The sequence below is a fragment of the Arthrobotrys flagrans genome (genome assembly GCF_004000055.1).
Source record: "Arthrobotrys flagrans strain CBS H-5679 chromosome Unknown unitig_1, whole genome shotgun sequence".
NCBI lineage: Eukaryota > Fungi > Ascomycota > Orbiliomycetes > Orbiliales > Orbiliaceae > Arthrobotrys > Arthrobotrys flagrans.
In genome coordinates this window covers 5,788,400-5,803,068 of record NW_027137556.1, presented here as the reverse complement: position 1 = coordinate 5,803,068, position 14,669 = coordinate 5,788,400, and the positions used below count along the sequence as shown (strand labels likewise).

General features: G+C 45.6%; 8 protein-coding genes across 8 annotated transcripts; 4 read left to right on the top strand and 4 right to left on the bottom strand.

Moving 5' to 3' along the window:
• Nucleotides 1-31: 31 nt before the first annotated feature.
• Nucleotides 32-540, bottom strand: DFL_009719 (uncharacterized protein; the record flags this gene model as incomplete). Its single annotated transcript, XM_067639649.1, has 2 exons — nt 32-375; nt 447-540. 2 exons carry the CDS (start codon nt 538-540, stop codon nt 32-34), a joined length of 438 nt encoding a protein of 145 aa, XP_067487416.1.
• A 630-nt stretch (nt 541-1,170) lies between these two features.
• Nucleotides 1,171-2,723, bottom strand: DFL_009718 (uncharacterized protein; the record flags this gene model as incomplete). Its single annotated transcript, XM_067639648.1, has 4 exons — nt 1,171-1,644; nt 1,710-1,726; nt 1,832-2,403; nt 2,512-2,723. The coding sequence occupies 4 exons, from the start codon at nt 2,721-2,723 to the stop codon at nt 1,171-1,173; spliced, it is 1,275 nt and encodes a 424-aa protein (XP_067487415.1).
• Nucleotides 2,724-3,110: 387 nt separating this feature from the next.
• DFL_009717 (uncharacterized protein) lies at nt 3,111-5,009 on the top strand (the record flags this gene model as incomplete). The annotated part of the gene is made up of 3 exons (XM_067639647.1): nt 3,111-3,970; nt 4,042-4,657; nt 4,725-5,009. The coding sequence occupies 3 exons, from the start codon at nt 3,111-3,113 to the stop codon at nt 5,007-5,009; spliced, it is 1,761 nt and encodes a 586-aa protein (XP_067487414.1).
• Nucleotides 5,010-5,269: 260 nt separating this feature from the next.
• Nucleotides 5,270-6,443, bottom strand: DFL_009716 (uncharacterized protein; the record flags this gene model as incomplete). The annotated part of the gene is made up of 2 exons (XM_067639646.1): nt 5,270-6,193; nt 6,252-6,443. 2 exons carry the CDS (start codon nt 6,441-6,443, stop codon nt 5,270-5,272), a joined length of 1,116 nt encoding a protein of 371 aa, XP_067487413.1.
• A 2,274-nt stretch (nt 6,444-8,717) lies between these two features.
• On the top strand, nt 8,718-9,092 carry DFL_009715 (uncharacterized protein; the record flags this gene model as incomplete). The annotated part of the gene is made up of 1 exon (XM_067639645.1): nt 8,718-9,092. The coding sequence occupies one exon, from the start codon at nt 8,718-8,720 to the stop codon at nt 9,090-9,092; it is 375 nt and encodes a 124-aa protein (XP_067487412.1).
• Nucleotides 9,093-9,757: 665 nt separating this feature from the next.
• Nucleotides 9,758-10,395, top strand: DFL_009714 (uncharacterized protein; the record flags this gene model as incomplete). The annotated part of the gene is made up of 2 exons (XM_067639644.1): nt 9,758-9,919; nt 9,985-10,395. 2 exons carry the CDS (start codon nt 9,758-9,760, stop codon nt 10,393-10,395), a joined length of 573 nt encoding a protein of 190 aa, XP_067487411.1.
• A 143-nt stretch (nt 10,396-10,538) lies between these two features.
• On the bottom strand, nt 10,539-11,290 carry DFL_009713 (uncharacterized protein; the record flags this gene model as incomplete). Its single annotated transcript, XM_067639643.1, has 2 exons — nt 10,539-10,744; nt 10,810-11,290. The coding sequence occupies 2 exons, from the start codon at nt 11,288-11,290 to the stop codon at nt 10,539-10,541; spliced, it is 687 nt and encodes a 228-aa protein (XP_067487410.1).
• Nucleotides 11,291-12,304: 1,014 nt separating this feature from the next.
• DFL_009712 (uncharacterized protein) lies at nt 12,305-14,613 on the top strand (the record flags this gene model as incomplete). Its single annotated transcript, XM_067639642.1, has 9 exons — nt 12,305-12,374; nt 12,435-12,722; nt 12,781-13,044; nt 13,109-13,115; nt 13,176-13,544; nt 13,600-13,686; nt 13,745-13,874; nt 13,932-14,304; nt 14,372-14,613. The coding sequence occupies 9 exons, from the start codon at nt 12,305-12,307 to the stop codon at nt 14,611-14,613; spliced, it is 1,830 nt and encodes a 609-aa protein (XP_067487409.1).
• Between the last annotated feature and the right edge of the window lie 56 nt (nt 14,614-14,669).

Here is a 14,669-nt window from a genome sequence, read left to right as displayed (position 1 = left end):
CTGAAAAGACTCTTCAACATCCCGCGTACTGTTATAGAGTCTCTTGGAAACGGAAAATACTTTTAATCTGGGAACCGGAATAACCATTCAGGTGGATCAAATCTGCTACCCCCGCTCCGAGGATCGTCTCGTTCGGCAGATGTATCCATCGACCCCCACAGTCCATAATACCAGGTGGAACATCAAGAGTCAAGTCGGCATCGATCCTCTCCTTATAAGAGTTCTTCAACTTCTTTTTAGCAACTCTGCACTCCCTCTGCATATGGTAACCATCAATCTCAGAGTCGATAGGATACCACTCCGTCGTTAACGGCGAAATAATATTAAAGTACTGCGTCCGAAAATCTACCCATGTCCTATCGTCCGTAAAGTTTGCTATTATAGTCACTAGCATTTCTTGCTGTCTTGAGAAGCCTCGAAGGACGTGTCCGCTGTAGAAGAGGTACCATATGGGGTCTTCAAGGTAGTTGCAGTCTTGGGGGTTTGATGAAGTCCTCCCACTCTTGGGCCGTCACACTGAAATCGGGTGGGTGGTACCATGGTGGGTTATCTTGGTTTGCTGCTGTAGTAGGGGCTTTTCGTCGGGCGGAAACGAAGTCAAAGCAGGATAGCCAAAGATAGAGGGATAGTAGGAGGAATTGTCCTGAGGGTATAAGTTCTACATTATGTCTGCGGGGTGCTGGCTGGGACCCTATCGAGGTCTCAGAATCTCAGAACCCTCTCCCTAATACTATCGTAGAGGCTACGTAAATGCGAATAGTAGGAATGCGCCTTCATGAGCTTCTTTGAGTGCTTTAAGAATTCTTTCAGACTTCAGCGGGACACCCAACACATGGAGATGTTGTAATTTTCTCCAGGCCATGGTGGGAGGCTTCGAGGCCGTGGCAGCGCGAATAGGGGAAATTGGACTCTTTGTCTTCTCTTTGTCCTTCCTCAAGGCCAGACCTGGCCGTCTCACTTAAGGCTTCAAACTACATTTTTTAGATTTCTGGAAGAAATGAAGCGTATGGCATCCCGTTTACAATGTAAATATCAAGCGTTGCTATTTGACCCAGAATTTATGAACCATGGTACCAGCCTCTATGGATCCATAAACCCAGGCTGTGGGGACCGGCAATTCTTCAGGAGGACGAATTTTAGTCGGTGATACCTGAATAACGCTAAAACTAGCTAAATTTCGTCGGTAATTCGAGAGGTGGGTTTTCCCTCCGGCATGTTAAATCCATCCACCTTCAACTCATCAACCAAAATGTATCTCTCAATCCTCTCCCTCGCATATTTCATCAAAACAGTCTCCATTTCCCTCACTAATCTCACCATCCCAATAATATCCTCATAATCACCCTTTTCACCCCATAATTCTTTCAACCCCAGATCAACGACCTCTGATTGATTCCCGCTTTCATCTGGGGTTGATTTCATCCGAATACAGTTAAATACTGCCGTTTGAGACATCGTACCATTCCCCCCCATATATTTTATCGATATCTCTTGAAGCGAGGGGATTTGTTGGCATAACCGTGTTGCAGGGTATTCTGCCTCTGCCGCCATGTCTTCTCGTACTTGGAGATCCCAGCTATGGTATGGGAACATTATGCTGAGTTTTTGGACATTCCTGAGACGTGCAAGGCGGCGATAATGCTCCTATGAAGATTAAGGTTTAGTGTTAACGAAAGCCTCGTAAAGGCCGCAACCCCCTTGTCTCATACCCAGAAGTCCTTCAGGACTAAGATCTATCAGAGAAACGTAAAACGACTTACAATGTATTGATTTACCCCAAGATCGAGATCCAACTCTACCAAGTTCGGCCAGGCCCTTGTAATAAACTTACAGGTTATTTTCGCAGAACTTAAATTCTTATCCTCGATAAATGCAAATATAATGCTCTCGGGCTCAAGGCCTTTCAGATATTTAAAATCGGGATCCGGCGCCCACCATTCTCGTTCAGCGTCAAGCTCGAGATTACACCGGGTCCTTATTTCAATTTTTTCTACTCCCGAGACGAAAGGTGAAAGAAGCGGTGAAATAAGTGACATGAGTTTTCTTGGACGGGAATGTGTGACCCATGTTTTTATCGTCTTTAGTTTGTCATGCTCTGGTAAGGGATCTTCTCTAAAGGTCGCAAGGTCCGCTAATAGCCACTCGAAGTCCTGCTCACGGGAACTGAAGCAGTATATTTCCAAGAAGAGAGTTGATAATCGAGATACATAATTGGAAAAGACCCAACGTAGGATCCTCGCTGTTGGGCAAGTCTTTGAGTACTCGTCTTCGGCAATGACGATATGGAGCTCTTGGACGGTTTTGAATTTTAATAATGCTTCTTGGACGTCAGATACAGGGTCGCTCGTCAAGGGTTCGGTAAAAAATTCTGGGCAAGAGAACCCGATAGGGAGGTCCACGACTCTAAGTGAATCAATTGTCATAGACATGTTAATATTCTTGCATGTTTAATGCGAGGGTGCCTTTTTAAGTTTTATAGCTGCCAAAGAGAGAATTCGAAATCCTACTTACTGGATAAAATCATAAACGCCATATTTTTCATGTCGCTCCAACGCACCGGATTCAAGGGCATAAACCAAATCGATGTGTTTGTAAAGAAGGTGCACCGAGGTATCATAATTCGCTTTCGAGGTCCTGGCAAAATTATATATATCATGCCGACCGCAACGCTGAAGGATATCGATCATCAGCTCGATCGGAATTGGTAAAGTTGTGTTACCCATACTGCCGGAACGACTAGCTTGGAATAGTAATAGTCAAGTTATCTTCAGGCCACAGAAGCACTGTATAAATTTAGTAATTTCCCTCGTGATTGATTAGAGATCCAGCAGTAGCGCAGATTCGATTGGGCTGTCAGACCGTACCAAGAAACGCCAGATGACGAAAGCTGACTTCACGATTGAAGAGCGAATGTGGGGCCGGGAGTTCTTGGCTTCGAATCTTATAAATAGTCGATGGTTCATCAGGGTAATACCTTCAGAAGATAGAGAGACCATAGCCGTTAATCGAATATACCCATATCCCCGACCGAATAGTCGGTAACGTTATAACAATCCCCACGATTTGGACCTCCTAAGATGGTAAAGACTATAAGGTCGAACAAGACCACCATGGATTCATCCTCTGCTCTTTCGGGTCAGCCCCGCCAAGGCCCGAGCCCCCTGTTAAGTCCCTTGAATGGTGTAACATCAGACCATGGTGACCAGGGTTTCTTATCAACACACAAAATACCACGCTCTACGCTTCAAGGGGGGTCTGAAACAATTTTGATCATTGATGGGATACTTGAGAGATTAAATATGGCCAACCCTTCTATAAAGCAACAAGTTCGTGATGTTCGAACAAATAGAATCGACTTTGGAAATGAACAAGAACTACAATCTCAAAATGGGGTGCTTCTACCTCTCGGATACTCAAATAACGAACAACAGAACCCAGAACATCTCGATCTACGATCTTTCGATATACCAAACCCGGAGACCTTAACACCCCTATTCAAAGAATACGAAGATACAATGGAGTTTATACGTCGCTTGTTTCCAACTAATCAGCCGCGTCCGGAACGCCCTGAGCCTCGAGATTTTAGCCGCCATTCTCGACTGATAGACTATTGGGTCGAAATCGAACGAGACCCTGCTGGTCAGGGCTCATGGTTCAGTCATGTGTTTACAAATACAGGGCTAAGAAGACTTTGGAATCGCTATGTTGGGCACAGGGACGATCCAAGAACCCAAGAACCTCTACCCACTCCTTCAGCTGGGAGGACTCTGATGAGTCTCCCAGTCGAGATTCTCACCATGATCATTGACCAAACGGTTCTAAATGATTTAGATAGACTCAAATTTAGTGCAACTTGCGCGCGGGGTATGTCCGTTGCACTGCCAGTATTGTATAAATACGCTATGGTGAGATATCCAATCCAAAAACGACCACTTAACGAGACATTGAAGTCTGTCGGGCACATGGTAAGGTAAGCAAACTAACAACATCCACAATAACTATCACCAATACATTTCTAAACTCTAGTACACTATATCTTAGAGAACTAGTCATCCATGTACCAGAAGATGCAGACCCGGTCCGTGACGAAGACGATTTCATCGATCCATACGAAATATTTGACAAGATGCCTAGTCTGACTGCATTGACTCTTTATTTCGATGCTCCAGTATCTCCTGTCGAAGTATCAGCTCTGTTAAAGTACTTTTTACGAACTAAAGACAGATTATCCCACGTCACCCTCGATATCAAAGAATTGTGCCACCCACTGGCTGCCTACGAGTCTCGAACGGTGTACCACGCGAGCAGAGCTGCAGAAGCGTTAAGAGCAAGCGGTGCGTATACAACTGGGGCTCGTTTGAAGGAATTGAGCCTCTGCACCCAACAGTGTCCACCAGATACTTCAGCAGCCGCAGTCCGCCAGGTCTTTACTAGACACTGCGAAGATGCCAAGTACCTTCGAATACTTCCGTATGTAAGAAATCGTGAAACACTAGACTTGGCACCGTTCCGCTCTCGAAAAGCGGATCATATCCAATTTATCGTGCGTGAGGGCATGACTATTTCCGTTTACGCACCGGTACTCCAGGCTGCAGCCGACTCGACGACGTTAAAATATCTGAGGATCTTTGCATACACCAGGGCACAATTCATTTTAGTACGTAACTATACCTAAATGCCATGGAACCAAACACGTTGAAAATTTACTAACACTTGGCTTTTAGGACCATATGGGAGGTTCTGAAGACCCGGCCCGCGAGTTCCCATTCAGTAATTTAGTACAGTTGCGGTTCGATTGCGTCCAAGCAGTTCCTCCAGACGAAAGCTTTTGTCACAACCCTGACCTTCAGCAGCTTTTCCTTGAACGGGCTGAACAAATATTTCGGGGTGCCCCAAAACTGGGTCTAATATGTTGTGTGGAAAGGGTAGACGGCTTTGCCTTTGAGCTCCGTGCGTACCCAGGCGTAGGTCCACGTGGATCTAGAAGATTGGTTACGGCTCAGTATTAGTCTCGTTCTACGGCTGCTAGACTAATAAAAGAGAATGGGGAGCAGATTAGACACTTCACAAAAACGAAAAGACGGTGGAAGAAAACCTGGGGGGCTTTGGAGAGACCTAAGCCTTCATTTATTGGCGTAATATAGCTAAATCGCTAGGAGTTAAATAACGTGTAGTGAATCAATAGAATACAAAGTCGAAGCCATTAGTCTAAACAGATGACAAGCCGTTCAAACAAATTTCAATAGTTTTGATGAATAGCTCGCTGCCTTTAATATAAGTTTGAGCTCTGTCGAGGAGCATCAGGGCCCCGAGGATCAACAAGAGTCAAATCTTCAAAGAGATCAGGTTCAACGTAATTTTCATCATCAATATGTTGAGCGCTCTCCTGTACCCAATCCTCCAAACCTTCCCACTCCATCTCAAGCCACTTATTTTCAATAAGATATTTTATCTCATTGTCATACAAAAATGGCCACTTTTGTTTCAAAACACGTGCTTGGACATTGTAAAAGTAAGTAGTGATGGTATCATAGTCCTCTGCCGTGTACTTGATGAGAGTTTTACCAGTACTAGGATCGAGAGCGATTTCAGGTAGAGGTTCGTCACCAGTTTCAGCCTCTTGAATCGGAGACATAGGAGCAGGCCCTCGTCTGATGTCGTCGTAACTTGGGCCTTTGAATGTGACAGTTCGGGGAATAGCCTGCTTGGCTGCATTCGAGAACTCAGGCTGAACATCTGCAGCTGAGGTGTCGCAACCAGGTGCCGAGAACGGAGGATACTTCGGGGTCCCCGTAGGGGAAGAATCTGAGAACTCCCCGATGTACTCCATGAAACTCATTTCTTCATCTTCGCTGGAATCTTGATTAGTGATCTTGGGGGGTTTGCCTTTGTCCTGAGACTTGGAGATGTTAGTCTCAGATGCACCTCCCTGGCCGGGAAAAACCGGATTTGATTTCGGAGTATCGCCGGAAGCAATAGTGACGAGACTCTGGAAGATAGTAGATGCAAATTCAAGGGGACGTGTAAGGCCAGGAAGCCCTGTGGACTCCTTTTGTCCCTCTGAAGTTTGTTCTGAAGTTTGGTTTGGGGTGCGTTGATCTCTAGAGCTCCGGGGTTGCAGCGACAATGGTGACTCTGTGAGTATAAGGTCCACCTTGTAGATTATTGGTGGTTTTTGCAGTGGAATTTGACTCTGAAATTGGAACTCTTTTCAGGCTTGGGGCGGAAGTTCTCAATGTTCCACCACTAACAGTACCAGCTTTGAGCTTTGAACGAGATGGTGGGCCGGAATCGAGGTGTTTTCGGTTGCCACCGCTCTCAGATGCCGCTCGCGTGCGCTGTTGTTGATTCTCCGTAAGTGGCCGTCCTGGCGATCTCGATTTTCGGCTAGATATCGAGTTTCGGCTACTTGAACCACTAGAATGCAAACCAGCGTTGTGCATTTCCACGATTTTTCCCTTTAGCTTCTGGAGCAGATGCCAGGGCTTATCACTGCATCTGGGACGTAGACCCGGGCGTGGATTTTTTGGGTATGATTCGAATGGAGGGAATGAGACGTATTCTGATTGATAACTAGACATCGAGAGCGGTGTAGGGACCCGATCAGATTCGGAGTCCTCTGGAGATCCTTCTGTGACACTCTCTGGAGGTTCCTACAGCTGCGTGGTAACGATACTTGGAACCGGTTCGCTTGGTCGGACGGCAATCGAGGACGCTTCAATTGACCAACCACCAAATCTACTGCCTTTCTAGACAGTTGATGGTGTTGAAGTCTGAGGGGTTGTTCTCGAAGCAGGGGTTATCAAGCTCTCAAGCTGTTTCTTGACCTCCGGGCTGGCACTTTGATTCTCTTTCTGGCCGATAGATGATTGTTCGGATGCTCTCAATGCTAAAGTTGCAGATGTTTTGTGTATTGAGTGGTCAAGAGAGCCTTGAGAGAGCTGGGTGGTAGGAGGAGATGCTCCAAAAGAGACTTGATGATAAGGAATGGCATTTGGATCAAAAGCATTTGGCGACAGGGCCCGACGGCGAGAAAGATTGAATGAGAGGACGGAAAAGGTTGAAGCTTTAGGTTTGCGAGTTTCTGGCGAGGAGGTTTCGCTGCCAGAATCGATACCCGAGGCTTCATGAATGTTCAGTTCCCACTAGCAGGAGATTAGACGAGAGTGACTTCTTTGTCTTGTACAGAGTCAATGGCCTGATGGCCATGAGGCGCTTCTGACATTTTGGCGACGAGGAGCTGAAGTTTGATGTCGCGATGTGGTGATGTTGAAAAAGGTGTCGACAGCTCATTGTTGCTCAGCGGTTTTATGGAGGTTCTGCTCCGCACAAGCTGCTCTCCTGATAAGTCTAGTTTTCATGGCCAGGGACCCTACTATACAGTAATTGAAGGCTCGTGTGCCATTTCTGGTTCAAGAAATTCCTTCAAGTGTCCCAACTTGCCTTCTTCAAGCGTGCAGTATGCACTACCCCATTCCCTCATTAGAGGAGTGTTGAAGTTGTTGTATTTTGTATGGGGTTCTATAGAACATTAAGTTGCCTTCCCTCCAACTCGACTTCACTAAATCTTACTAGCATCCCCTATTGGTCATTGGACACTGCTATCTATTTGGAGAGACTTTAAGTCATAAAAAGACCTATACCCAAGTACGGATCGAACCCTAGAAGTATATGTATGCTACATTAATAATCTTACTTCTGGTTATGCTTAGCATTCGCTGAACATCGACAGGTCGTTTCGACGGATTTCGACTATATTATTAGAGTGCTTTCCAGATCTACATATTGATATTGCTATTGTTCCGGATATATATTCAGCCCTGTCGCCGAAGCACTAGATTCTTCATCTGTGGATAATTGTATATCCATAAATCTAAACTGAACATTATAATAAAATGGATCGATCTCGTCCCTCCTCACTGGTCCATATCATTTGCACTATACACTTCAAATTAAATCTAGGAACTATCACAAAAAAGCCTCTCCCTAAAATTAATCTTCTACGTCAGCCCGTAACCAACCTTCGCGCCGAAAATGTGTCAGTTTGGCGATGGGACCCAAAAAACAAGAACAGAAAGCGACACTCCATCGGCTCTGACCATAGCAACAACAATTCTACTCATCCATTTAAAATACTCAACACTGGAAATGATTCCAAGAAACGGCTAGTCTGTCATCCCTCGTCGAACAAGCCTAAGGGATCTGTACCAGCTAGTAGAGTACTTCGTCTTAACTGGGTCTAATTCAGGTCCACCGGTGTCCATCGGCGTTACGGGTAAAGATAATCAGTCACAATCTCCGGATAAGAATGCGAAGAAAAAATATACGACTGAGGAAGACTTCCTGTGGAATAAGTCCCGTATTTCTGCAAGCTACCTACGGATCTAACCTAGTTTGTTTGAAGTCTTTCGCTAATTGAGCTGTATTATAATACTAGCAATACCAAGACAATGGACTTAAGATAGATAATATTCTCACGCCTGCAGAATATAATGGAGTATGTCAGGCTCTCGGTCATAATTTGGATATCGAGGAGGAAAGTCCGGATTTTATACCAAATTTAATCGTATGCTATGATATAGAAAAACCCATCAGATGCACAAGGGCTAGAACGGTCATTGGGACATCTCGTTTCTCAGGATGGCGACGACGGCGATTGCTCAGACGACCTTCAATCAAGAAACGTCTATAAAGACATCCAAATTTAAGATATCCCAATGCTGTATTACGCGGTCTATTCCCGTGATGCCAGAAAAGTTGAAAAATGGCTTCGCGAAGGAGCCGACCCAAATAGTACTGCATATTTGTCGGAAATGCTCATGGTTCCCGGTACATTCTTGCCAGTGGACACTGTTCCAGTCACCACTTTTGCGGCCCTTCTTGAAGAGCCTAAGATTGTTCGTACATTGCTCAGTTTCGGTACAAAATCATCCGTCATTCCGAGCGTCCCCGCCTCCCCGTACATCAAGCACAAATATTCCACTTACAGTCCTGGGACGCAGTTCGCCGAGAATTTCTGGATAAAGTCACCACAAACGAGGATGCCAAATGGTGTAACGATGTGGTATTCAACAAATTACGAAAGAGCATAAATTTATCCATGAGATACGATTTACACCGTGGCGACAACTTCAAAGTTACAGAACGCCACAAACAGTCCGCTAAGAGCCCACGATGAGATTGTTCGCCCTTGTTTCGTGCACGCTTCGACATTGTAGGCCAGGAATTCGCCTTAAATAAACTATTGAACCATGTGCTCCTGATGACGGAAAACCTGACAAGGGTGTGAAGCCGACAGTTTCATTATTTGCAGGTAAGCAACTCTGTCTCCGCGGCCCATTCGGGCTCACTTCCATCGTTTAGGACCCTCTGGCCACGGGAAAACCGAGCTAGCAAAGCAAATGGAAAGATATCTCGGAGTACCATTCCATTCCGAAAACATGCCCAGTTTAAAGCGAGAAGACAAGTTTTTTGGCCCTCACAAACCATACCACGGATGGGAAAAGGGTTCGCCAGTCAATAACTTCCCAGATTCCAATAATGGCAAACAGTGTATCGTATTTCTCGATGAGTTAGAGAAACAAGGGCTGATATACGTAACGCATTGTTAGTACCTTTTGAGCGCGGTGGTAAGTTTACGACACTCAGAATACAGAGTGACGGTAGCTTGGAATTAATATATATCAACTGCTTTCTAACTTTTGAAACCTTCCAATGTATAGCAACTCTGCCAGATCGAAGAGGTGGTAATATCAAGATGGATATATCCAAAGTAATCTGGATCCTCGCAACAAACGCTCTTGATAGCGCCATCATGAGATTCTACGAGGATAACAAACCGATTACCCCGCAGTTAATGGCCAAAAAAGGGCAAGAGTTTGTGGTAAGAATGTGGAAGACTCTCCGCGGGGCTTTTGGCGTACGTAATGACCCACTCTTCCGCATATATGACTCAAGAGCTCAGCTAACCAACTTCTCCCGCAGGCTGCTTTTACAAGGATTGACTTGATCGTTCCGTTCTTTCCGTTCTCACCTGACGAACAAGCCGTACTCGCTGATCTCGAGATCGGGGAGAGGAAGAGTCAGTTCAAGCAGCCGATCTCGCTTGATCCTAAGAACAGAAAGTTAGTCGGTAATATCAACTTGAGGATGGAGAAAAGCTACGAGGTTTGCACAATTGTCTTAAGAACCTATATGGCCCAAGAAGGCGCAAGATCTATTAAAAGAGAGATAGATAACCTTGAGAAGGAAATATTCGATCGGTATCTTGATGCTTCTGACGACGCAATCACAGAGGAAGATCAGAAGAAAGAAACTGAGTACATTCTCAAGGGTGATAAGATTCAGAGCGCCATTATGGTAAATGTTGATAAGACTACACCAAAGTTGGACTAATACATGAAACTGCTTTGCGATGATGCTACAACCAGTAGTAGAACTCTAGACAATTGGTGAGACTTTACCTTGATATCGTTCTGTAATGTACTTGAACATAAAGTAGCTAGTTCTTAGATAGCAGTAGGACACAAGTATGGCATCTATTTAGGGGAATAAACGCTCATCTCTAGCCCCTTGTGGTATGGCAGCGTAATATTCGTGAAACCACTATCTGGTGCTCGAATGTAGTCGAAAAACTCCTTATAGCTGGGTGCACTCCCAATCGTATTATCTGCAATCACCACAGACCCCGGTCTAAACTTCGGTTGAACTAATTTCAACGTCGGAACCACCATTGGAGTCCAAACTATACCGCCATTATATTAGTTGCCGAAAATTCAATATTCAAACGTAGCGAATAAGAATACTTACTGTCCAATAGCAAAAAGTCAATAGTATCCGGGAGTGCAACTTTCAATGTCTCTCTCAAATCCCCAATCCTTAAATCAATAACCCCGCTAACAACATCTCCACATTCTTTCCAGTGCTCTTTCGCCTTCGCCGCCTTCTCAGGTTCGTGTTCCGTCCCAATAACCACCCCAGAACCCCCTGTAGCCTTGATATTCGCTGCCACAGCCAAAGCGAGATAAATGGTACTGACGCCGAATGAAGTTCCTGCTTCGACAATGTTCTTGGCACCAATAGCCTTTGCGAGTTGGTATACAAAGTGACATTTATCTTGTTCGAGGGCTATGAATTTGTCCTTCATATTTTCGTGAATGACGGACGCTTCGTAGTCCGCCTTTGTGAGGCCGGACTCCTGGTTAAGAGAGGCTTCATGGAGACGATCAAGGAGGGACAAGATGTGGGAGGGGACATTGTCGCTAAGGAGGGGGTTTGCGGGAGCAGACATTTTTGAAAAAGAAGATTGTATGATACTAAACTGGGAACGAGATTAGATACTAATAGCAATACTTTAGTTCGAAAATGTATTGAAAGGGAAGGCTAAGGTCAAGATAATCTTTATCTAGAGATCTAGAATGACTCAAGAAATGCCGAGTAGCTCCAGGGTTTGGGTTTAAATACTTGGCCTTACGTGTTGAAAGAAGGTCCGAGCTGTTGCATTTCCGAGTCCGGCCCGGTGAACCCCTGTCTGGACTAACCCTGGGAATCGGTCTTCGGGGAGACACTAAACTCCCCGGGGGAGGGGTTGGCCATGGCCCGAGCTTAGCCGAGGCCCGGAGCTGTTCCTATCTGGAGCACCCCACATTGGAAACTCCAGAGTCGACAAGGGACCTGGAAATATCAGGAAGGTGCCTGGATAGCCTCAAAACTCTGAGCTAGAATGTCGCAATAGCGTGCTAATTGCTAACTACATTCCCCATTGCTTCGAGTCAGCTGAAAGTCTGAAGATTTGAGGTATTTTCACTCAATAGATATACGAATTGCTCGTATCTTGCGTATAGAATTCGAAATTGACGGCAGTTTATGTCGACTTCCAGATAGATCTAACTGCTGTGGGGGTTACTAAAATATCATAGACCTCCCTTTTCAAGTGCTCAATATTGTTACATAAAAGTCCAGTGCTTGGTCAGGGGTTCAGTTCCAAGGCTTATAAGACCCCACAAGATTCTTATTACTTCTGGAGTCAAGTCTTATGCAAAGCGCAGCCTTTCGCATTCTTCGGTCTTTGCCGACTCGAACTAGCAACAGCCTTAACCCAACGTTGTCGTATGCTCGCCCAGCGACACGATCACGGCTCTGTATCCCCCGATACTACTCCACCAGAACCAGAAACAGCCGCCCAACTCCGTCACCAAGGACTCTGCTAGCCGTTTTATCCCACCAACAGCCGAAGTTACCAAACCCTCTTCCCGGCCTTCCACGGCGACTGTTCTCCACACCTGCATCTACGTCACAGCACACGATGGTCAATACCACGGAACGACTTACCGCCCTTAGGGCTTTGATGAAGGAGAACAACATCGACGTCTATAGTGAGTTGCTTCACTCCCTCTGTCTTGGTAGTGATGTATATTGATATCGATATCGCACAGTTGTACCATCCGAAGACGCTCACCAGTCTGAGTATACCTCGCCATGCGATGGTCGTCGAGAGTACATATCTGGCTTCACCGGCTCTGCTGGTTGGGCGTTGATCACCCATGATAAGGCCGCCCTATCGACAGATGGCAGATACTTCAACCAAGCCGAACAGCAACTTGATGGAAACTGGACTCTATTGAAGCAGGGAATGGCTGATGTCCCAACTTGGAGTGAATGGGTCGCTACGGAGGCAACAGGAGGAAAGAACGTCGGCGTTGATGCCTCCCTTCTTACGTATGGTATGCTAGTTGGATGTTTTAGTCCTAGAAGTGATAATCAATATTAACAGCTTTCTAGCATTTTCCAAATCCTTGAAAACCAAAATCCAGAAGAAAGGCGGCGGTGATCTTATTGGAATGACCGAAAACCTTGTCGACAAGGTCTGGGGTTCTGAACGACCAGCTCGACCAGCTGAGCCAGTTATCATCCTTGATAAGAAGTTCGCCGGGAAGGACTTTGTGGAGAAGATTAAAGATTTGAGGAAGGAATTGACCAAGCAGAAGAGCCATGGCTTGGTTTTGACCGGTTTGGATGAAATTATGTGGTTATTCAACATCAGAGGTTCGTTCTCTCAACATTCAGGTTTAAAAGATAGAAGACTGATCAGACGTTGACTGATATATAGGCAGCGAGTACGTATATTTTGAAATGTAATAAGCCCGACTGTAAGCATACACTAACTCAGCTTCTAGCATTCCATTCAACCCTGTCTTCTTCTGCTATGCCATCGTCACACCCACTACTACCACCCTCTTCATCAATCCAAAGCAAAGAAGCTCTGAACTCGAATCTCACCTTGGCGAGCACGTTCAACTTGTTGACTATGACCAAGTCCTTACAACACTCACAACCCTCAGCGAGAACACTGTCGATGAAAATGCAGCAGAACCTCAGAAGTTCTTGTTCCCAGCAAACGCCAGTTGGGCTCTTGCACAAGCTCTCGGAGAAAAAAGACTAGAGGAAGTCAGATCTCCCGTGACCGTCGCAAAAGCAATCAAGAATGAAACCGAGTTGGAAGGGATGAGACAATGCCATATTCGTGATGGTGTCGCTTTGATTGAGTAGGTATATACAATTCTACATTTGAAGAGCGGGAATACTAAAATATTTATTAAGGTACTTCGCATGGCTCGAGGAACAGCTCCTTAAAGGCATTGATCTCGATGAAGTCGATGCATCTGATAAGCTTGAAGAGTTCAGGAAGTATGTTATACAATATCTCCACGGTATACAGAAGATATAGACCTAACAGCCATATTAGGACAAAGGAGAACTTCGTCGGTCTCTCTTTCGGTACCATCTCTTCGACAGGCGCAAATGCAGCTGTAATCCACTACCACCCCGAACGTCCCACGGCCGCCAAAATCGATCCTAAGGCTATATATCTCTGTGTAAGTTCCTGCTACATGCCGAAGCAACTCTAAGGAAATCCAATCTAACGTCACCAGGACTCCGGTGCCCAATTCTACGACGGCACAACTGACACCACCCGAACCCTCCACTTTGGAACCCCCACGCCAATGGAAATCAAGGCATACACACTCGTCCTCAAAGGCAACATCGCCCTCGGACAAGCCGTATTCCCTAAGGGTATCAGCGGGTACCAGCTCGACCCTATCGCACGTCAATTCCTTTGGTCGGAGGGACTGGACTACCGTCACGGAACAGGGCACGGTGTTGGATCTTTCTTGAATGTCCATGAGGGACCTCAGGGTATCGGTACTAGAATCCAGTACTCCGAGGTTCCATTGGAACTTGGGAATGTGATCTCGAATGAGCCAGGTTATTACGAAGACGGGAAGTTTGGAATTCGAATTGAGAGTATGTTCAATTTCCCTGACAATATATATATATATTGCACCCCATTACTAACTTTAGCAAACTATAGATGTCATCCTAGTCGTCCCGAAGAAGACAAATCATCAATTCGGCGAGAAGCCGTATTGGGGCTTTGAAACCGTTACTATGGTACCCATGTGCCGTAGTCTCACCGACGTCAGCCTCCTCACTGAAGCCGAGAAGCAATATTTGAATGGGTATCATAAAGAAGTGTTCGAGAAGACTAGTCCGTTCTTGAAGGGTGATGAGAGAGCGTTGAAGTGGCTGCAGAGAGAGACTGCGCCTTATTAAGAGTTCTTAACCTTTTTTTAGGCGTCCGAGTAGTCTTTTTATCTACTTTGACAAAA